Source organism: Glycine soja, chromosome 17, assembly GCF_004193775.1.
Source record: "Glycine soja cultivar W05 chromosome 17, ASM419377v2, whole genome shotgun sequence".
NCBI lineage: Eukaryota > Viridiplantae > Streptophyta > Magnoliopsida > Fabales > Fabaceae > Glycine > Glycine soja.
The window spans coordinates 7795887-7815771 of record NC_041018.1 but is presented as its reverse complement, the minus strand read 5'-3'; the positions used below and the strand labels follow the sequence as shown (position 1 = coordinate 7815771).

At 31.4% G+C, this 19885-nt stretch overlaps 3 protein-coding genes across 5 annotated transcripts; 2 read left to right on the top strand and 1 right to left on the bottom strand.

The window, feature by feature from the left end:
• Positions 1 to 284: 284 nt before the first annotated feature.
• Positions 285 to 2328, top strand: LOC114392677 (HVA22-like protein a). The gene is made up of 5 exons (XM_028353890.1): positions 285 to 559; positions 684 to 710; positions 863 to 985; positions 1578 to 1821; positions 1922 to 2328. Exons 1-5 carry the CDS (start codon positions 498 to 500, stop codon positions 1976 to 1978), a joined length of 513 nt encoding a protein of 170 aa, XP_028209691.1. The 5' UTR covers positions 285 to 497; the 3' UTR covers positions 1979 to 2328.
• A 5324-nt stretch (positions 2329 to 7652) lies between these two features.
• Positions 7653 to 11420, bottom strand: LOC114392683 (microtubule-associated protein RP/EB family member 1B). Of its 3 annotated transcripts, XM_028353895.1 has the most exons (8): positions 11057 to 11416; positions 10735 to 10803; positions 10565 to 10651; positions 9850 to 9956; positions 9484 to 9623; positions 9286 to 9362; positions 8784 to 8897; positions 7653 to 8075 (listed from the first exon to the last, which is right to left on the bottom strand). In XM_028353895.1, the coding sequence occupies exons 1-8, from the start codon at positions 11162 to 11164 to the stop codon at positions 7950 to 7952; spliced, it is 828 nt and encodes a 275-aa protein (XP_028209696.1). In that variant the 5' UTR covers positions 11165 to 11416; the 3' UTR covers positions 7653 to 7949. The 3 variants fall into 3 exon arrangements, with proteins under 3 accessions (XP_028209696.1, XP_028209698.1, XP_028209697.1); XM_028353897.1 differs by lacking the exon at positions 8784 to 8897 and having other exon boundaries at positions 11057 to 11420; XM_028353896.1 differs by lacking the exon at positions 10565 to 10651 and having other exon boundaries at positions 11057 to 11418.
• Positions 11421 to 18376: 6956 nt separating this feature from the next.
• Positions 18377 to 19652, top strand: LOC114394069 (40S ribosomal protein S9-2). Its single transcript, XM_028355626.1, has 3 exons — positions 18377 to 18515; positions 18687 to 19068; positions 19203 to 19652. Exons 1-3 carry the CDS (start codon positions 18488 to 18490, stop codon positions 19384 to 19386), a joined length of 594 nt encoding a protein of 197 aa, XP_028211427.1. The 5' UTR covers positions 18377 to 18487; the 3' UTR covers positions 19387 to 19652.
• The last annotated feature ends 233 nt before the right edge of the window (positions 19653 to 19885 follow it).

The following is a 19885-nucleotide window of genomic DNA, read 5'->3' as shown; positions in this document are numbered from 1 at the left end:
TGGGTTAGAGATTAGTTAGGACAATGTGGGTAGCAGCAATTTGGTAATATGTGGAAACCAAGGTTAATTTTCAGTTTAATTGTCATTTAGCACCTAGTGGAATCCGCAGCGCAAATCTTTATTTGGTGAACCGACCAACCTGATTTAGTGCCTCATTCGTATAAAGCATCAGTGACCGAGGACCACGGTGGTCCAGCATTCCATCCCTTCCACGACTGAAATCGAAGTCACTAACTGCAAGTGTACGGTGAGATTCGCATATGATTGTAGTCTCGGGTGCAGAGGAAAGAACCTCCCCAGCACCGAAGCCACTCTGTTTTATGATTCTCAGCAGTCACCACCACCGCTCCTTGTTCTTCTCACATCTGTCTCTGCTTTTGTTCTCTCACACGCAACCCACAGTGCCACTCTCTCTCTCTCTCTCTCCTTTTGAACGCCCTCAAAGGCTCAAACAACAGAACAGACACAAACACTAACACTCACTCGAAAGATCAATAATGGGATCTGGGGCCGGCAATTTCCTCAAGGTTCTTCTCAAAAACTTCGATGTCCTTGCTGGGTATGTTTTCTTTTGCTTTTTCCCTCTTCCTTTTCTATCAAATCACACCTTCTGTTGAATGTGCTTCTTTTTTCTCTTTCTTTTCAACTGATAAACATGTTATCTATTTTTGCTTCTATTGCAGGCCTGTCATTAGTCTTGTTTATCCTCTGTAAGTGCAATCTTAATCTTCCTCGTTTCCTTACATACACTATGTGTTTTTGTTGAATGTTCCATCTGCATTTATTCCATTGTCCTGTGAGAGGTCAAATTATTGTGACTGATTTATTTTTTATTGATGTGGGTTTTCGTGTTGTGCTGCAGATATGCTTCAATTAGGGCGATTGAGAGCAAGTCTCCCATTGATGATCAGCAGTGGCTCACTTACTGGGTTCTCTACTCCTTGATCACACTCTTTGAACTTACCTTTGCTAGAGTCCTTGAATGGTATTAACCCTTTTTTTTCTTCTTGTTTATGTTAATTGTTTTGGAAGGTTGTGAGTACTCATTAAATGCCATAATAAACTTGAGACTTGAGATTTTTGGGTGCAACTTGTTAGGCTGTAGCTTTTTGGGTCTTCTTAAGAAAATGCGGTTAATGAAATACCTAGAAATATATTACTAGTTTTTTAGCGGGTATTTTTTTTTCCTTCTTTCTAGAGAGTATCTCTATGCGCAGGCTGACTTTGGCCGCCTGCCAATTTGGGGTTATTCATTAAATCTTAGTGTTTTGATGATTAATTTGAACGTAATTTATGGGAAGAGAAATTAAGGAAAAAGTGGCTGTTAAATTGCTAAGTACATATTAGTAGATAAGCTTGAATGCAATGAGGTATTATGGAAGACACTATGAAAAGGCTTCAATGCAGAATGCTTCATAATGTAACTAGGGAATGTTGAACTACTGTAATGCATTTTGTGTGTTATATCAAGCTTTGTATGAGTTCTGTTGTGGCAAATATATATAGTTAGAAGAGCACAGGGTAAAGTATTTAACTTTTGGCTGAATTTTCACAACATATGTATATATGTATTTCAGGATTCCAATATGGCCTTATGCAAAGCTGATTGCAACCTGCTGGTTGGTCCTTCCTTACTTTAGCGGTGCTGCTTATGTTTATGAGCATTATGTGAGACCTTTCTATGTCAATCCTCAGACCATTAACATCTGGTACGTTCCAAGGAAAAAAGACGCCTTGGGTAAGCGAGATGATATTCTAACTGCTGCAGAGAAGTACATCCAAGAGAATGGAACAGAAGCATTTGAGAATATCATCAATAGGGTATTTCCATTTGTAGAAAACCCAGTTTGTTGTGGAATTTTGCTTTGTTTTTGTATATCCAACTTGTTGTACTAATACTAACGGTGCCATCTCTTTGCAGGCTGACAAATCAAGAACGGGTGGCGGTTATTATTCAATGTATGATGAGACTTATTGAGTACAATCATGTAGTTTCTCTGTCTTTCGTGGATAAGTGGATGCATGTACATGTTACCATGTTGCTGATATTTTATTTTTCCTTCTCCGTGGTGATATTTTACTCTTTTTTTTTCATCCCTTTATTGAGTTTTTATATCCCTGTAACTAGCTTTGGATTAGTCATCTATGTTTTGTATAATGGCTATGACACGCATGGTATATATATATATATATATATATATAATATATAATGTTAGTACAACAGCAGAAACTCGTTGATTTTTTTCTTGTTATATTATATCCCCCAACAAAACCCCACCATTGTTGGATCTTTTAATTACATAAATTCCACTATTGATTCCTTGATTATTTGGTCGAACTTTTTTCTTTCATTTTATTTCCATGATAATTTCCTTGTTAGGAACAGTGATATTTGGAGATGCTACCATCATACATTGCAATGAACAGTGATAAATGTTGCTTTGCAAGATGTGTTTGTAGCAATGTTATTTCAACATTTGTATTTGTTTGCTTTCTTTCCCCTTTTTTTCTCAGAAGTGTAAAGAAATAAAGTGTAGATACCAAAGTGTCAAGTGTCTGAGGAACATATTTTATGAATCAACAATCAAGGATAATAGCATAATGAATGGTTCTATCAATTTTGCACTTTAAATCTTTTTACTCCTGGTAATGACGAGTTAATTATTAGTTAACTTTTCTTGATTAAGGAATTCACATGTTAGTTAAAGTATTCACTAATAATTACTCAGATGAAAAGGATAATCAGATAAACTCTATTTTTGTGGAGAGATTAGCCATTATATCATCTGATTATCCATTCATGCTAACAAGATACAAGAAATAAACGCACCGTACAACTTTAATTATATGGATCACCGGTCTCGACGTCTTGTAATCCAAGACAGCATTGAGTTGAAAAAGAGCCTAGCAAAAATAGCATGCATACCAGCAAGGAGCTAGTTTCGGTGCATCGTTGGACTTAAAGAGAATCTATAGAAGAAACGTGGGTTCAATTTATATTTTAAAATACATAAATGTTAGAAAGATAAGGGAACAAGATAATTGGGTGTGAGAATAACTGAATAAGTAAGCTGAGAAACCTCTAGGCTTGGAGGTGGTGCGGTAGTTATGTACGTTCGTTAGCATTATGGGCCTTCTTTAAAAGTTAAAAGCTCCTTAAGAAACCAATATGTGCCTTTCCAACTAGTTTGTTCCCCACATTGAGGATGATTGAGATAAAAAAAAAAAAGGAAAAAGAAGTTGCAACAAATTGATTGATTGAAAGTAGTTTTCTCCTCAGACCCCAACCATTTTTACGGGACTGCCAAATTTGGTGCATCTGATTCTGAAGCACTGCATTGAAGATTGAAAGATACAACAAATTGAATGGAGGTTTTGGTTTTGGTACACATCTATTATTATTAGGGTTAATTAAATTTTTAATCCTTTTGAATTTTTGGTCGTTAAATTATTATTTTTTTAAAATTTGATCCCTAAAGAATTTTTCCTTGTTAAAAATAATCACTGTTGTTAATGTTTTCTATTAAGTGCATGAAACAAGACATATTAAATATCACATACATGCTACCTAAATTGAGATCTGTGACGTAGAAAAACAATTTATCATCCTCATCTATAATCTATGATGATATCCGTTGTAGGTGTGAGAAAATAGTAATTTTGCTCACGTCTTCAATATTTAAGAGTAGGGGATGCAAGTTCTTTAGATGTCCAAATTAGTTAATTCAAAACTCCCATGGTTTGAGGACCAAATATTTTTTAAAAAATAATTTAGGGATCAAAAATTTAAAACTCCTATAGTTTGAGGACCAAATTTTTTTAAAAAATTCAAAACTCCCATAGTTTGAAGACCAAATATTTTAAAAGAATAATTTAGGGATAAAAAATTTAAAATTCTCATAGTTTGAGGACTAAAAATTTAATTAACCCTTATTATTACTATATTTTTCTCTGATTTTGGTTTAAAATTATATTCATCGATTTAACTAGTGAAAACCAGTTTATGTGATTTCTGTTTTGCTAATGATTTAGGGGAAATGTAATAATCATTACAAATCAAGCATGCGATTAATTTATTAGAATTCATTCCAAGTTATGAATGATTTCGCATGCAAAACGAGTACGACATATGAATTATTTCTAGCATTTGCATCAATATTTGTCAGCTGCACAAAAGAGAAATGATATTTGTACAGCAATTTGTATAATAAATTTTACAGCTGAGAGAAATATAAGATGTAATAATTGAAGTGGAGAGAGATAAACATAAAAAATATTATATTAATTGTTATATAAATAACAAATTTCTACACAAATCAAGACTTTGTTCACAACACCTCAAAAAACACTTGACAATTGTTGTGCTTTAGGCAATATTGGCTCAAAACTTGATCGGTTCCCTTCACTTGAAGCTTTCACACTACAACATTCAAATAATTTTTTGCTAGTTTTCCATACTGAAGTCCTATCTATTTTTTATATTATCCACCTATTATTAAGAGGTAGCATTAAAGGTATGCCTTTAGTTGCACTCACTGTAGGGATTGTATTCATGTCATTCTTTGGAGTCATAAAAGGTGTGTCTCTAATTGCATTCACTGCTACAACAGGAGATTATTTATGGTATTTCCTATTTAAATTGTTTGGATGATTTCATCTCTCCTTTCACTGGCATGAAAAGTTGAAATTCTTTCAAATTCAGGTTTTTTTTAACTTCCTACCTCATTGGATTTGATCCAATCTAGACATCGGAAATAAATTTATACTTTTATTAATGCAGAGAATTATTTAATTTCCCATTGTATTTAGGAACTCTAAGAGCGTTTTTAGTAAATAAAGCTCTTAAGTTGTAAAGATAAAAAAAAAAAAAAAGGCTTCATGCAAGAAGACAAACAAACAACAAAAATATTAGTGTTTCTTTCATCTATGCAGAGCATTTAATTGAACTGAAAACATTATTGGTCAGTAAAATGAAGTAATTAGAAGATGCCATAGGTAGTACATCAATGAAATATTATATAGTCAAATTGTATTTTTCACCTAGTTCAAGCTGCACTGAAACAAAATTTGAGCTTTCAACTCGAATTGTCTTCCATATGAAAGATAAGCAATTGATAGGAAGATTATTGTCCCTTTTTAACTCTACCACCGCATCACACACACTTTGCAAAATAATTCAAATACATATGGCATAAGGGAGAAGAAAAACAGAACTCATTGGTTCATTGGAAATAGAGACAAAGGTAAATAAGTTACAACTTCTGTCACTTCAATTATTGTCGTCTATGTGCAGTAACCTCTCGTGAATTATTTTGCCAGTGGAAGAAACATGTTTAAATATAATATTTTGCATCAAACAAATTAAGATAGTAACCTTCAACTGCAAATATCTAAACATCATGCAACATTTTATACTTTCCAATAATTCTAAATTCTAATAGTTAAAATATCATATGCCTGGTGTTCAAAATACATGAAATTTGTAATAAAAGATTTAGCAAATTAGTGTGAGACAGTAAACCAAGAATATCAACAAAGATAAAAGGATGAGTAAAGTGATCAGAGAAAAAACAAACCTCTATAAAGAACGGAGAAAGAGAGAGATGGAAAGGAGAAAAGGATGCAGTTACAAAATAATAAAACAATAAAAGATGGGCAACTGCGCAGTTACCAAATACCACGAAAAAGAGGAAAAATGTAGAATTATTCACTTATCAAGCACCGTTTCAATAAATTACAAGATACAAAGGCATCATTAGCACAGAATAATGTATAAGTTTCTCCTGACGTTTGAGGGTAAAGATGTCAAAAAAATAAGGATATTTTCTTTATTTATTGTTATAGATATATTATTATAAAACTATCACATTTATTATTTTTCTATTTCTTTTTTTTATCTTTTATTTTATCCCATGACATGAGTGTATATATTAAAGGAGTGTCAAATTAAGATTTATTTAGACCAAAACACTTTATCATATTTGGAAGGATTAGTTGTTCATTTATTAGATAAGGTTATATAAAATAATATCTTTGATATATTTGTTAATAAATTAGGTATACATTTATTATAATAAAATAACTTAATTAATAGAATGATTATTCATAACCACAAATTTAATTTACAAATTCATTGTGAAGTTCTTTTTTTATTATTATAAAATTTTAGGAGAAGGAGTGGATGTGACGCCACAATGTAAGTATTAGGTTAGACTTCAAAGATCACTTACAAAAATAAATATATTGATCTTATTTTAAGGAGACGAGTGACAATTTAAATTTATAACTTATCAAATATAAAATTTTGTCTTACTTTCACTTAACTGGGATTCATTATCAAGTTATTTTAAATACTCTATTTATATTTTTTTTGTGTTACTATTAAGCCAAGTTTATTTTAAAAATACTCTTAAAAATGATTAATTATTAATTACACTATAAAAGTTAATCAATAAAACTATTGAAAAAATTTATTTTAGCTACATACATAGTTTTTAAATACCACCAGTAATTGAATATGTGAAAAGAAATATATATATATATATATATATATATATATATATTATTGGATATTTAGATAAAATCTCAATAATCTAATTTATGACATACTTTTTGATAATTTGTAATTGGTACACAAACTTTTTTTTAGTGTACCGATAACGGCTGAAGCTGAAGTGTGCAGCATCTTTTTAGAAGAGCCGGTTCCAATAAGAATAATTTTCTTCTATTCTGAAAAATAGTCTATTTAATTTTTATAATAATTTATGGAACTTAATAGCTCTAAAAACAAGATCACAGCTTCAGATGGATCATATTGCTTCAATTAAACCATAACTTTATATAAATCTTTATTCAACTAAGGTTATGTTAACTGAAAAATTAACTTATTAAACAATAAATGTTTGATATAATTAACTATTAAAGTAATTAAAAAATATAAAATAATAAAAGAATCAAAATTTATTTTAAAAAATAATAAGAAAAATGAATAAATACATAAAAGATAAGAGTGGAAGAAAATATAAAAAATAAAAATTATAAGCTAGCATCTTAAATTCAAGTAGCATTTCAAAAGAAACTTTAAAAATCACTAAGAAGTTACTAAAAAAAATCAAATGAATTTTTCAAATAATAAAAAAAATCAAATTTTGTTTAACAAACAACCAAATGTGTTTTCAGCTAATAAAACTAAAAACTAATTAAAATATGTTGTCAAACATAGCCTACCTCGACAATCATAAATGTTTACTCAAGTTGCTCCATTTATAAACGTTTACTCCATGCTATTCATAAGTAGGGATGTGTAAAAATCAATCGATTCGGATTGAACCGAATTCTAATCGAACATAAACTGAATTGATTTTTTCTCGAACTATTTCAAGAAAAAATAAGTGTACTATTTTATAAAACTAATTTGGTTAACCAAATTGTTTCTATAAAACCGGTTAAATATTTTTTATTTGAAAAAAATAGTTCAAAAACCAGTTCAAACTAGTTTAATTCAATACCAATTTTTTAAAATCAATTTAATTTTGAATCTATTTCTAAATCAGTTTGACTATTTAAATATAAAATCAGATCGGTTAAAACAATTCGAAACCAATTTGATTTTATTTTTTTACCGAACTAATTTTTGAACACCCATATAAGAATGAGGAATAGTTAAACAATGTTCCTTAGATAAATCCTTTGGATATAGATGAAAAGGATTATTACATGAACCATTGAACTCTTATTTGTTGGAAAGAACAGTCATTATATCATCTGAGTATCCATCCATGCTTACAAGAAAATCAATGCACCATACAATAACTTTCATCATGCGGGGCACTTTATGGCACAGCATGGGGAAGGATCAACGCTCTTTTAATCAAAGACATCATTGAGTTTGGTTGAAAAAGAGCCCGACAAAATTATCACGCATACCAGCGAGCTAGTTTTGGGAGTAATCAGGCTTCAATTTCAGCTTCATCTTCCACAGCATTCAAACGTTGATTAAGGTAATCCTGAGCTTCTTCTAATGCTGATTCCTTTGGATCATCAGCATACAAAACCTTCTTAATTGCTACAGACATCTGCATAGAGAACATGTAATTATTGCTTACATTTGCATAATTCTTTTTATTTTATTTTTTTATGTTCAATTTACCTTTTAACAACCATTGGTGGTCAAATACTTTACGATTGATCATAATCTGAAGGTATTTTGGGTTGCTAACCCAGGTTAAAGAGTGAATTATTTGTAAATATAACAGTTAGCAGTTTCAAATGATAATAGGTTGCAGCACCATCTAGCTTTATCATACCAAAACTAGCAGAAAAGAAAACTAATTGGCTAAATCACGAGAATAGAAGATGATATCCATATCAAGTGCACAAAAATGAGATATGATATGACAAGAATACTGGAAAAGAAAATGGCCTCTATCATTTGTGAATAAAAATAAGGCTTAAATACATATTTTATTCCTGCAATTTAGCGTTTTTTATTTATTTTCATCCCTCTAATATTTTTTTAGTCCTTATAAAATGTGTTTGTTTTGTTTTTCGTTCTTAAAATACTCTAGATAACATTTTTTTTATTATTCAAAACATTTTTTTATTATTCAAAGTGTTATCACGTTAAGGATTGAGAAACAAAAAACAAATACATTTTGCAAGGATTAAAACAAACAAAAAATTCTAGGGACAAAATTGAAAAAAAGCTAAATTGTAAGGACCAAAAAAGTATTTAATTCTAAAAGTAATTAAAATTCAATTCAAGCCTTTGTTAGAATTCTTACAGAGAAATTCTCCACTTCTGGAGTTTGACAAAGAATTTCTATATCCCGTAATTTTGCAAAGTAGAAATCTCTTTCTTTTTCCAGGAGATCCACTGCAGATTTGAGATCAGTAATCTACAGGAAAATATAAAAAAGTGAAGAACTAAAAATAATAAAACATTTTTTTCATTAAAATAACCAAGTAACAAACTTTGAATGACAATATCCATATAAGCACAAAAAAATTGTCAATAGACTGAGAATGAGAGAGCAGAGATGTAATAATACCAGCAGGGTAGCTTAGCATCAGAAGAATCAATAATGTTTAGTTGCTTACTTACATGAAGCAAATGCCTTGGTATAGAATAGAATTATATACAAATAAACGGAAACATAATTTGCATCATTCAGTAAGTTAAAGGACTTATTTGGTTATGTATCCAGTTCCAAATGTTCATAGGAGGATCATTTCTTATCCCAATGCAATTATTGGCTATAGACACAGAGAACCTAATGTTCATACCTCTTTAGACAAAGCCTGAATCTCTACTGAAGAATTAACTCCTCCTGCTGCTTCATTTGACCTGAATTGCTTGGTCCCTATACTCAAAAAAATTAACCAAAAAGAAAAGCAAAAGAATGAGAACAGGAATAACTAGGCAAATCCATCAGACAAAATGCTGAACTTAGAATCAAAATTGAAAAACACCAAGTAGCTAACCAGAGGTTCTGTTAGGACTGAGAGTGTTGCCTGAACCAGAATTAATCATATTTGTTTGCAATGATTTTGAGCTCTTCACAGAGCACTTGTGATTTCGATCCTTTCCAACCTTTACCCTTCGCTCCACGGGATTATAGTTCCTAGAAAAAAAAAATTAACAACACATAATATACAATACAACATGAGATACATGGCATAAAGTTGCATTTCTAATTATTTGGAAAGATATGCTGTATGTGTGTGGACATGAATCATACAAGTAATACTGCAATATGGGATTCCTACATGTTATCTAAGTAAATATAACTTCATTGATGGTTAGAACTGTTTAAATGATAGAAATGATACTCAGAGCAAGTAGCATACTCATTCATAATGCCACCATTCACGGAATCACAGTAACGTTTCAGCCACTGGAGGAACTCCAAGTTGTCCAAAGGTCGGCCTTTAACAAGCCTGCTAACTTCAACATGCTGCCACAGGATAGTCATGTTAAAGTCCCATTACATATAAACAGCAGCCAGTGATTGCACCCAAAGTACTTTATTCTACTAGTTTCCGATCACATACAACTTTATTATCTAAAATACATTTACCATTCAATCATATGAGGAAAAGTCATACTTTGGCAAAAAAAATTATTGAACAAGCCAAACTGGGTTAAGCATCAAAACCAGATTGCAAACCAAATTTTTCCTCGACCAAATTTCTAATGTAGCCTAAGCCTACCTGCCTAAAGAGATAATTCCCCAAAATTTCAGTCTGTCAGTGATTCATGCTTGAGGATACACATTGAGTCCAAGCAAAGGGTACAAAAAGAATTAATAAAGAATAGGCGATATAGAATTGGAAGGAAGTCCACCATTAAATTGAATCATTAATTGAATATCTAGGCCTTGATAAAGATCAACACAATTTTTTTTCGTATGCTAAAAGTTTGTTAGTGGTAAATCATTCCATTGAAGTCCCCAGGAAAAACAATAAAAAAAATGTTGACTACGGCTGCACATGAAAGTTATTATAAGCCATCCCCGCAATATTTATTATTTACTAAAACAATCATGAGAAAAAAAACAGATACTTTGTCAATTTTCAGCTTATTGAACACGTCCTGCAGAATTTTGTAATTCTGGATCATATCATACTCAGTCTTTGCATCAAAGTTCACCTACAATAAAACCCACATTAAGAAAATTACCCTAAATGTCATAATAGCTCTGAAGGAAAGTTAAAACAAAGTAAGGTTTCCACCTTGTGCATTGGAACAACCCCTGGAAACGTCATATCCATCATCTGGCATTGCACAGCCCCAGATGCAGCCTAGCCAAAAAGCATAAACAAAACAGGATCAGAACCAAAAAGTACATTTTCATCCTAGATAATATTCCTAGAGATACTTTAGTAGCATAAACGATATGGATGTCACACACACTTGCACAGTGTTTTTTAACTATCTACATTCTTCTTGCAAGTTATAATTGTCGTCAAATACTTGTGAAATCAATACCCAAGTACATTATAAGGTGTTGTGAGTTTAGCAAGACACATGAAAAAGGGGTGCAGAGAGAGATACCTCCTCAATGCGTGAGAGATTGAGGTGGAGCCTGTTGTTGATCCAGGTCAGAATCTGGTTCCTGCCGACAAAGTAGGCACTGTCCATCATGCCTATACTCGACGCCATTTTTGCTAATAACCCAGAGAGAGAGAGAGAGAAATGGGAATGTAAGAAGAAGAAAATGTGGGTGTTTTTGAAGGAAGGGAAGAAGAAGATTCTGGGTGGACAAAAATCTTAAGTGGGTCTCAACGAAGCTTCGATTTTTATTTCGGGAGAGAGAAAGAGAAATGGAATGTGTGACAGTGAGCATTGCATTAATTGTGGGATTTGGAATTTGTACTCACTCAAACTTTTCACTTCTTCATCACGCTATTTGGCCTGCAGGAATTCTAAGGTTAGTTGACTGATAAAAGATGGATTTAGATTAAAATTCTGCTTTTTACACTGTCTGTAATATCCATGAATAAAAAATAAAAATAAATAAATATCACTGGTTTGCAATTTCTTGATTTGATAATAGTAAAAGAAGTAATAATATGCTACAATAATACTATTTGATGCCTGGTGGAAGGATTGCCTTGTGTTTTGACTTATTAATACTTTTGTTTTTAGTTAAAGAAGGTGGGAAAGTAGAATCTCATGATGAAAAGTAAAACACATCAACCGGCCCTCACAAAGAAAAATTAATATCTCAAATTGGAAAAAAAAAAAAAACAAAGCAGGCTTTGTCTCCTTCTCAGCCGGCTGACAGTAAGAAATAAGTATAGCTTTAATATAAAAAAAAATAGAAGAAATATAAGTAAACGATTTTTTATTGATTTAAAAATGTAATTAATCGTTACCTCGTAATTAGAATTAGGCATGCCGGTAAGTTGATTCCGCCAAGTCCGCACTTGCAAAATTCGTAACCCATGAAGTTTGTCCTACAAAACCTGCATTTTAAATGGATTTTTTTTAACTCGCACCCATTTGCATAGTTGAGATTCACACAATTTTTTTTAAAAAAATCTTTAAAATTGCAAATTGTTTAAACAAATTATTCTAAATGCACATAATATAAATACATTACAAATAAATAATATCAACTATCAAGTACTCAAGTCTAAATTAGGTGAAATGTAAAGTCTAAATCCAAATAAGTCTAAGTGTAAATAATACGATACAAATAATCCATATAAGTCTAAGCGCTAAAACACTCTCACGTTTAGCTAGTCTTGTCTATGTTAGAGTTGAATTGTGTAAAATGTAATAATAGTGTGTATATTCAAATTGTATCTTTTACATGTTTACAACATGACAATAAATAGCAACTTGTGCCAGCAATTAGTAATTAAGATAGGCTAAAAATAAGGCGGTAAAATGACTGACAATAAGGTAACAGATCATACCATAATAGCCAATTAATTATATAATATTTTGAATAAGTAACTGGTGCTAGAATGAAGGGTTGAAGGAGAGAATGAAGAAGCAGCACTGCCAGCACATGTGGATATACCAATAAGTTGTGTAGAATTAACTGTTCGTGTAGGCACTCATATGTGATTTCACTCTCTTCTGGGAACTTATTTTCTTATGTCCTTTTTGTACAAAGCTACGAGCTTAGAATTGTGCCTATGACACATTTATATGTCCATTATTCTATATCTATAGGATTAGCCCATTTCATGTTGATCTAACTATTATAAGTCAACAAATAAATTAATCGTGTTATTTTCAAGTCTTAATCTCATAAGTCTCCAATTTCAAGAGATCTTATACATTATATTGTGATGGTTGCAATGAGAACACGTTTCAAATCTTATGTAATTTAATAAAAAAAAATACTTTAAGAGATAATCGGGAAGAAAAATACATAACATTAACTTTTAACACATAAAGATAACAAAATTACGGCAACTCATGAAATAGAAACTGCAAATTAATTAGATAATTATTGAATTTATTCATTTTGTATTATTGATATGATCTCAAACATATCAGTCGTTCGGACACAAGCATTTGCATTCTCCAGTTTCCATGTTAAGATATGGAGTATCACATGGTGGAAAACACATAAGCGTTGCACATTTAACCATGTTTTTACAATCTGGTGTCGAGCATTCTTCTTTAGTCTCCTTAGTCTGGTCACACATGCAAAAACCATTGCGACAAATAGCTTCTCCGTTACAATAAGGTAAAATCAAGGTGCATTCATTACTTCTGTGACATTCATTAGGACCTGACATTCTTGATATACTCGTGAATCCAAACCCTGTAAAAAGATGCAAATTCAATAATATTAGCACATTCATATACCTGTGTGTGTGTGTGTGTTTTAGCATATGCACATAAATTAAAATGTAAAGGAAAATACCATTGCAAGCTATGACAGCAAGAACTATAGCTGCAAAAGCAATCTTGACTGAAGTCATCCCTATGCCTTGTTTTGGTGTGGTGCTTGTCAGGTTGACACTTAAACAAAAGTTTATCGTCTTTATGGATTCAATTTTGCTACATATTTATAGTCTTATATGACTTTCAAATATGGGATGTGATTATATGTGTATTAAATATCAAAATTTTAAAAAAAATTATGTCCTCTTTACTTGAGGGTGTCAATAGCAGGCCTTTCACGTGGACCAAATGTATGGGCACTCGCTATTTCCAATCCTCCTTTATACTAATACGCTCCCCTTTTTCCTTTATTTTTACTCAAACTATCCTTCAAAATGCACTCCTTTGTCTCTTTGTCCACAATTTAATTATTTTTCGAAAAACATACACCCTCCTCTTTCGTGTAACTCTTCCTAAAAAACACATTTCTCTTAAGGTTCCAATTACTTTGAGGGAACAATCTCTTAGAGAGAAAGACCAATTTTCCCACGTACCAGCTTTAATTTCGTCTACCCCTTTCTTTCTTTCTTAAGGTCTACAAATTCAGAAATAGATTTGCCCCAATTCCTCCAAATATGCAAATTTCAAACCAGATTTGTCCCAATGTTACAGTTTCTAGCAACAACAGATCCACAAAAAGAACAAAGATCACTAGTTTGCAAATACAAATAGAGGAACCCCTCATATTCAAACCTTACTTCCAATTTCAATTCAACAAAGAAGTAGCGTGTTAACTTATTGGCAAGTCTACCAATTTTATCACAAATAAAAAACTTCGTACCTCATTGCCCAGAGGCTCTTCGCTATGCGAAGGTATGGGGGAGGGATATTGTACGCAGCATTACCCTTGCATATGCAAAGAGGCTGTTTCCGGATTCGAACCCATGACCAACAAGTCACCAAGACACAACTTTACTGCTGCACCAGGGCTCGCCCTCTAATAAAGATTAAAATGCAAGCAAAAGATACGAATTGTAGCAAAGATAAAAAAGGAGAGAATTTGAATTTAAACATACAAGAGTAATAAAATAAACAAGATTTGTTCAAAAGATAAATTCAAAATGCAATTATGTTGGGTCTAGCATGTCTAATTACCCTTGATGCAATATTAATGTTTTTTTTCTATTGACTGTTTTTCCAATTTTCATCCACATCTACTAAGACACTTAATCTGATCCCTCACAATGAAAAACCTAATTTATCTATTATCTCTCCCAAATCCCTTTGCTAAATTGCATTAAACACGAAGATGTATGTAGAGGCAAAACAAAGTCACTCTATTCCTATCAATGAATTGTTTAAATGTTCTGTCCGAGTTCTTTGAAAATTATCATTTCCCAATATATAACCCATAAAAACTAATGCATGGATGACCAAAGTACACAATAAAGATGAAGAACAAAAAATAGACAAAATTGAAATTGCATTTAATAGATAAGAAGAGCAATTATATTACTAAGGACATTGACTAATAACAAGAAAATGAAGAATGACTAAGAAAGAAGGGCTTCCCTAAGGGAGAAACTTAGACTTTGGATTTCTTTACTGAAGAACTCTAAGACTTGATGTGTCTTTTTCTTCTGCTTTTTTCTCTTTATATAGGCTTCATATAGCTTAATTTTCATGCTAAGCATGCCTTTGAGCTTCGCTGTGGGTTTTCTGCGTGCTAAGTCTGAGTTGTGCACTAAGCCTGAGTTGTGTGCTAAACGAACTATCCACTTCTTTCATTTTTTTCTTCAAGGCATTTTCTTTCAATTTTTATATCAATTTTTCTTCAAAGCATTTGAATTCTTCTTCTCTTGATTTTTGTTAATAAAAAATAACAAAAATGTTAATTTTTTCATTATTTCATTAAAAAATAATAATAAAATAAAGAAATTACTCTTATTATTAGTCAAAATTGACCATCAAATTACTCGTATTTCACAATTATCATAACATCAGGTTTCAATTCAACAACTTTGGTCGCATCAGGTTTCAATTGCTTTTTTGTTTCTCTCGGACTACCTTGGCACTTGCAAAGGTCAATAAGTTGTTTGAAACTATCAGCACACCCAATTTAATCAAGATACAATCATTGGGGAAACACCCAATTTATTATGTTATGCACATGGAACAAAATTGAACAATTGGAAAGGATATGAATAAATGGTGAATTATTAATTGATATTACCTTGGATATTCAATGTTATATCTGTCTCAACATCAACAGTTTTAGACTTATTCATTTTTCTCTTATTTTCAACAGTAACTTTTTATGTTTTGTCTTTTCTTTTCATCACACCAAAAATCTCAATCCAGAAAGAACACGAGAGGCAATAACTCAATTAATTCTTAGCCAATGTGCACCACAACGATCAAATATCACAAAATTGAAAATATCAAATCAATTGAAGCAATACTAAAAGAAACAACAGTGACGAACTTGAAGGAAAGAGAGTGGGAAAAAGTGAAAGAAAATATTACAGATGTGTTCATGAATCAAACAATGGAATTGATCTTTATTCCGCGAGTTAACAAGGGGAAAAGGTGAAAAAACAAAGGGAAACTACAGAGTCTTAAAAACAATTGAAACTGGACGGTGGCCAAAGTTGTCGTGAACAGTGTCGAACGGACTTAACTCTGAAACCCAATACTGTCATCGGTGATTCGAAATTTCTGATTGTTAGAGGAAGACTAAAAAAAGGCAAGAGCACAAAAACTCTTCCTTTTGATGGGGGAGTAATTAGTACATAGAATTCAAGCAAGCCTGTGAACCTATCAGACATTCTAATTGTTTTCACAGATGATGAAATTAGATTTCGCAGTAATTAATTTATCTTTCTGTTAAAGCAAATAAAATAAAATTTAATTAAAACATAAAAAAGAATTAATTTATTTGTTCAAGGTATTATGTTATATTTTTAGGAGTCACATTCTAAAGAATATTATGACTAACCATAATAATATATCTTCTTATTTAATATATTTTTAAAAATTAATATTAAGGGCAAACTGATTTAGTTTAATAAAAAATGTTGATATGATTTATTTAATTAAGCATGTTGATTTGAGCAATTGATATATTAAAAGAGCAAGGTTAAAATATAATTTCTCCTTATTTTTAAAATCGGTCTATTTTTTTAATTAAGATATTTCATCTTCTACTTTTAAAAAGTTTACACTTTTAGTTTTTATTTAAGATATTTTGTCTTTCACTTTTAAAGAATATACAATTTTAGTCATTGTGGTCAATTTTAAAAGTTGATCTACATACTTGGTAAACGTTGACCAACACATATCTATTTATTATTCACATGACACATGTTTTTTAATTATTTAATAGTTAACAAACTTAATTTATTAAAACAAAAAGAAATAAAAATGTACATAGTCAAATTTGAAATAGAAAAGAGAAACTAAATAGTAAAATTTTTAAAAAGCGAAAGATAAAATGTCTAAATTAAAAAATAAGAGTACTAAAATTGAGAATTTTTAAAAAGTAAAGGATGCAATATCTTAATTAAAAAATATGGATCCAGATTTAAAGAAATAGGGCGACAAGAATTGTATTTTAACCAAGAATAAAGTAATTAAGGTAATTAATATATTCAAATTGATAATTAAGGTAATTAATACCGTGATATAAAGATTCAATTGTTCCTTTTTTAAAAAGGTTGAATATACATTATAAATAATCTAAGGGTAAAATAAATCAATTTTTATTCTATTTGCTTATTAACAACACATTGATAGGTAGGGGTGGAAATGAGCTAAGTCAAGTCCAGCTTTACTAGGCTTGAGCTCGGCTTGAATTGAATACACAAGCTTGAGCTTGGCTCATTACCTGGCATAAACTTTTAAAAAAACTTGAACTTGGCCTCTATAGTAAACAAGCCAAATCAAACCTCGAGTCATAAGCGGCTCGACTCATTTCCATCCTTGTTGATAGGTAAGAACTCAAACTTGTTACTTAAATAAATTTAATTATATATAGATTATGTTACTCTAATATAATTTTAGTATAAATATAAAATTCAAAATTATTTATTTTTAATATAAATATATGTTTTAAAAATATTCATTTTAGTATAATAATATATTTTAAATTTATTTATTTTTAATTTAATAACTATAAATATACTTATAAACATACACATATGCACGGACATATGCACAAACAGAGAAACACACACACATATATATATATATATATATATAAAAAGTAAAAAAACATTACAAATATATTAAAAATCTTAATAATATAAGAATTTATAAATTATAAATCTAAGATCCTGCCCAACAGAGGTTATTACACTAGTTAGTATATAGAATTGCATTATGAAAATTAGATTCCAGAAAGAGTGGGGAGTGTAAAATTTTTTCCAAGGATATATTATCCGGTGAGAGGCTATTTTGGGTAAACAAATTTAAAAGAGGAATGTATTAGCAAAAAAGGTAAATGACAACAAAATTAGGTCTTTTTTCTTTTTTGCATTTAAATTTAGAAAAGTCACGAAAAGAGGATGTTGTTAATGAAATTCTTTCGTAAGAGTTTTTTTTTTTTGAAAAATATTTGTGACGAATTAATTTAAAATTAATGGTCCAAGTAAGAATTAAACCTGTAACTTTCAAATTATTAACACAAAGTTCTAACCAACTGAACTAATGAGTCATTATAAAATAAATAATGTTACTATACATAACACTAAAATTTCTAATATATATTTAATGCACATGTAAATTCAAATAATAAATTTTGTGATAATTAATTTTGATATAAATTATACGAATTATTTAATTCATATAATTTTTTATAAATAAAAAATATTTAACATATTAATAATTAAAAAAATAAAAATTTAAGGAATTAAAAAAATAAAAAAAACCAATATTAATATATATTAGAAAAATGACCAATAATACTGCTAGGTGCACACCCACGAAAAGACCATGAAATGGGCCTAAATTGAAAAGCCCGGCCTTCCCAGAACTAGGGTTTTGGCATCAGTTAAAAGGGAGAAAGAAGCAGGTTATGAAGTTCAGCTGCGAAATCCTTGTGCACCGTAAGGGTTGTGAAGCAGGCAGAGAAGAGCCATGGTGCACGTTTCCTTCTACCGAAACTGTAAGTACTCTAAACCCTCTAACTCCTTCCTGCTCTCTATATAGTCTATGCATTTGTTTATGTGAAATGTCATTTAATCTGATTGTGATGTTTCTGATCTGAGGATAAATCAATATTTCCTATGAAATTGACTAGGGGCGATTATTAATTTGTTTGTTTGGGGTTGAATAGATGGGAAAACCTTCAAGAAGCCTCGTCGTCCGTACGAGAAGGAGCGTTTGGACGCCGAGTTGAAGCTGGTCGGTGAGTACGGACTTCGCTGCAAGAGGGAGTTGTGGAGGGTTCAGTACGCTCTCAGCCGCATCCGTAACAACGCCAGAAATCTTTTGACCCTCGACGAGAAGAACCCGCGCCGTATCTTCGAGGGAGAAGCCCTTCTCCGAAGAATGTTCCGTTACGGACTTCTCGATGAGACTCAGAACAAGCTTGATTACGTGTTGGCTCTCACCGTCGAGAACTTTCTCGAACGCCGCCTCCAAACCCTCGTTTTCAAGTCTGGCATGGCCAAGTCCATCCACCACGCCAGAGTCCTCATCAGGCAGAGGCACATCAGGTCCTCACTTTTTCTCAATAATCATCACATTTTATGAAATGTTCTAATTATTGTCACTCAATTTATTCTATGCTGTTTGATTTTGTGTTTATTTTGTCTGGGGATGGAATTTGATGGTGTCTGTGGTGTGGCAGGGTTGGGAGACAGGTGGTGAACATCCCATCATTCATGGTTAGGGTTGATTCGCAGAAGCACATTGACTTCTCACTGACCAGTCCACTTGGTGGTGGTCGTCCAGGACGTGTGAAGAGAAAGAACCAAAGGGCTGCTGCTAAGAAGGCTGCTGGTGGAGATGGAGATGAGGAGGACGAAGATTAAATTATTAATGGCTACTGATATTTAGGCCTTGCGGTTGTTATTTTTTTTATATTATCTGTGTTGGTAGACATTTTAGATTTTTGAAATGGTCTGACTTGTTATAATTTTGCCATCCTTGTTTCTTGTTTTGAGGTAAAGCTGTGCCTGAGATATCATGGTTTTGAACTGTTCTTTCTAAACTATTCAAGTTTTGTTCCAATGCCTGTGGTGATCAATGGTATTCTTGCAACTTGATTCAACTGCTAATATATTGGTGGTTTTAGGCTTCCAGTGCATTAGACATTTAGTTATTAGTTAAAATTGTCACAAGAGTCAAAGTTATTGTTTTGGTTCATTAATGCAGAATTAGTACACACTTGGGGCCTGTGTTCAGCCATGGTTTCATTGAGCACAACTAGGATTTTCACAGTATAATCATTATGCCATGATGAACACGAATTCTAGATTTTATTCATTACTTGTGTGGTAATTGTTTATTGAGTCTAGCTGGGCAGTGCTG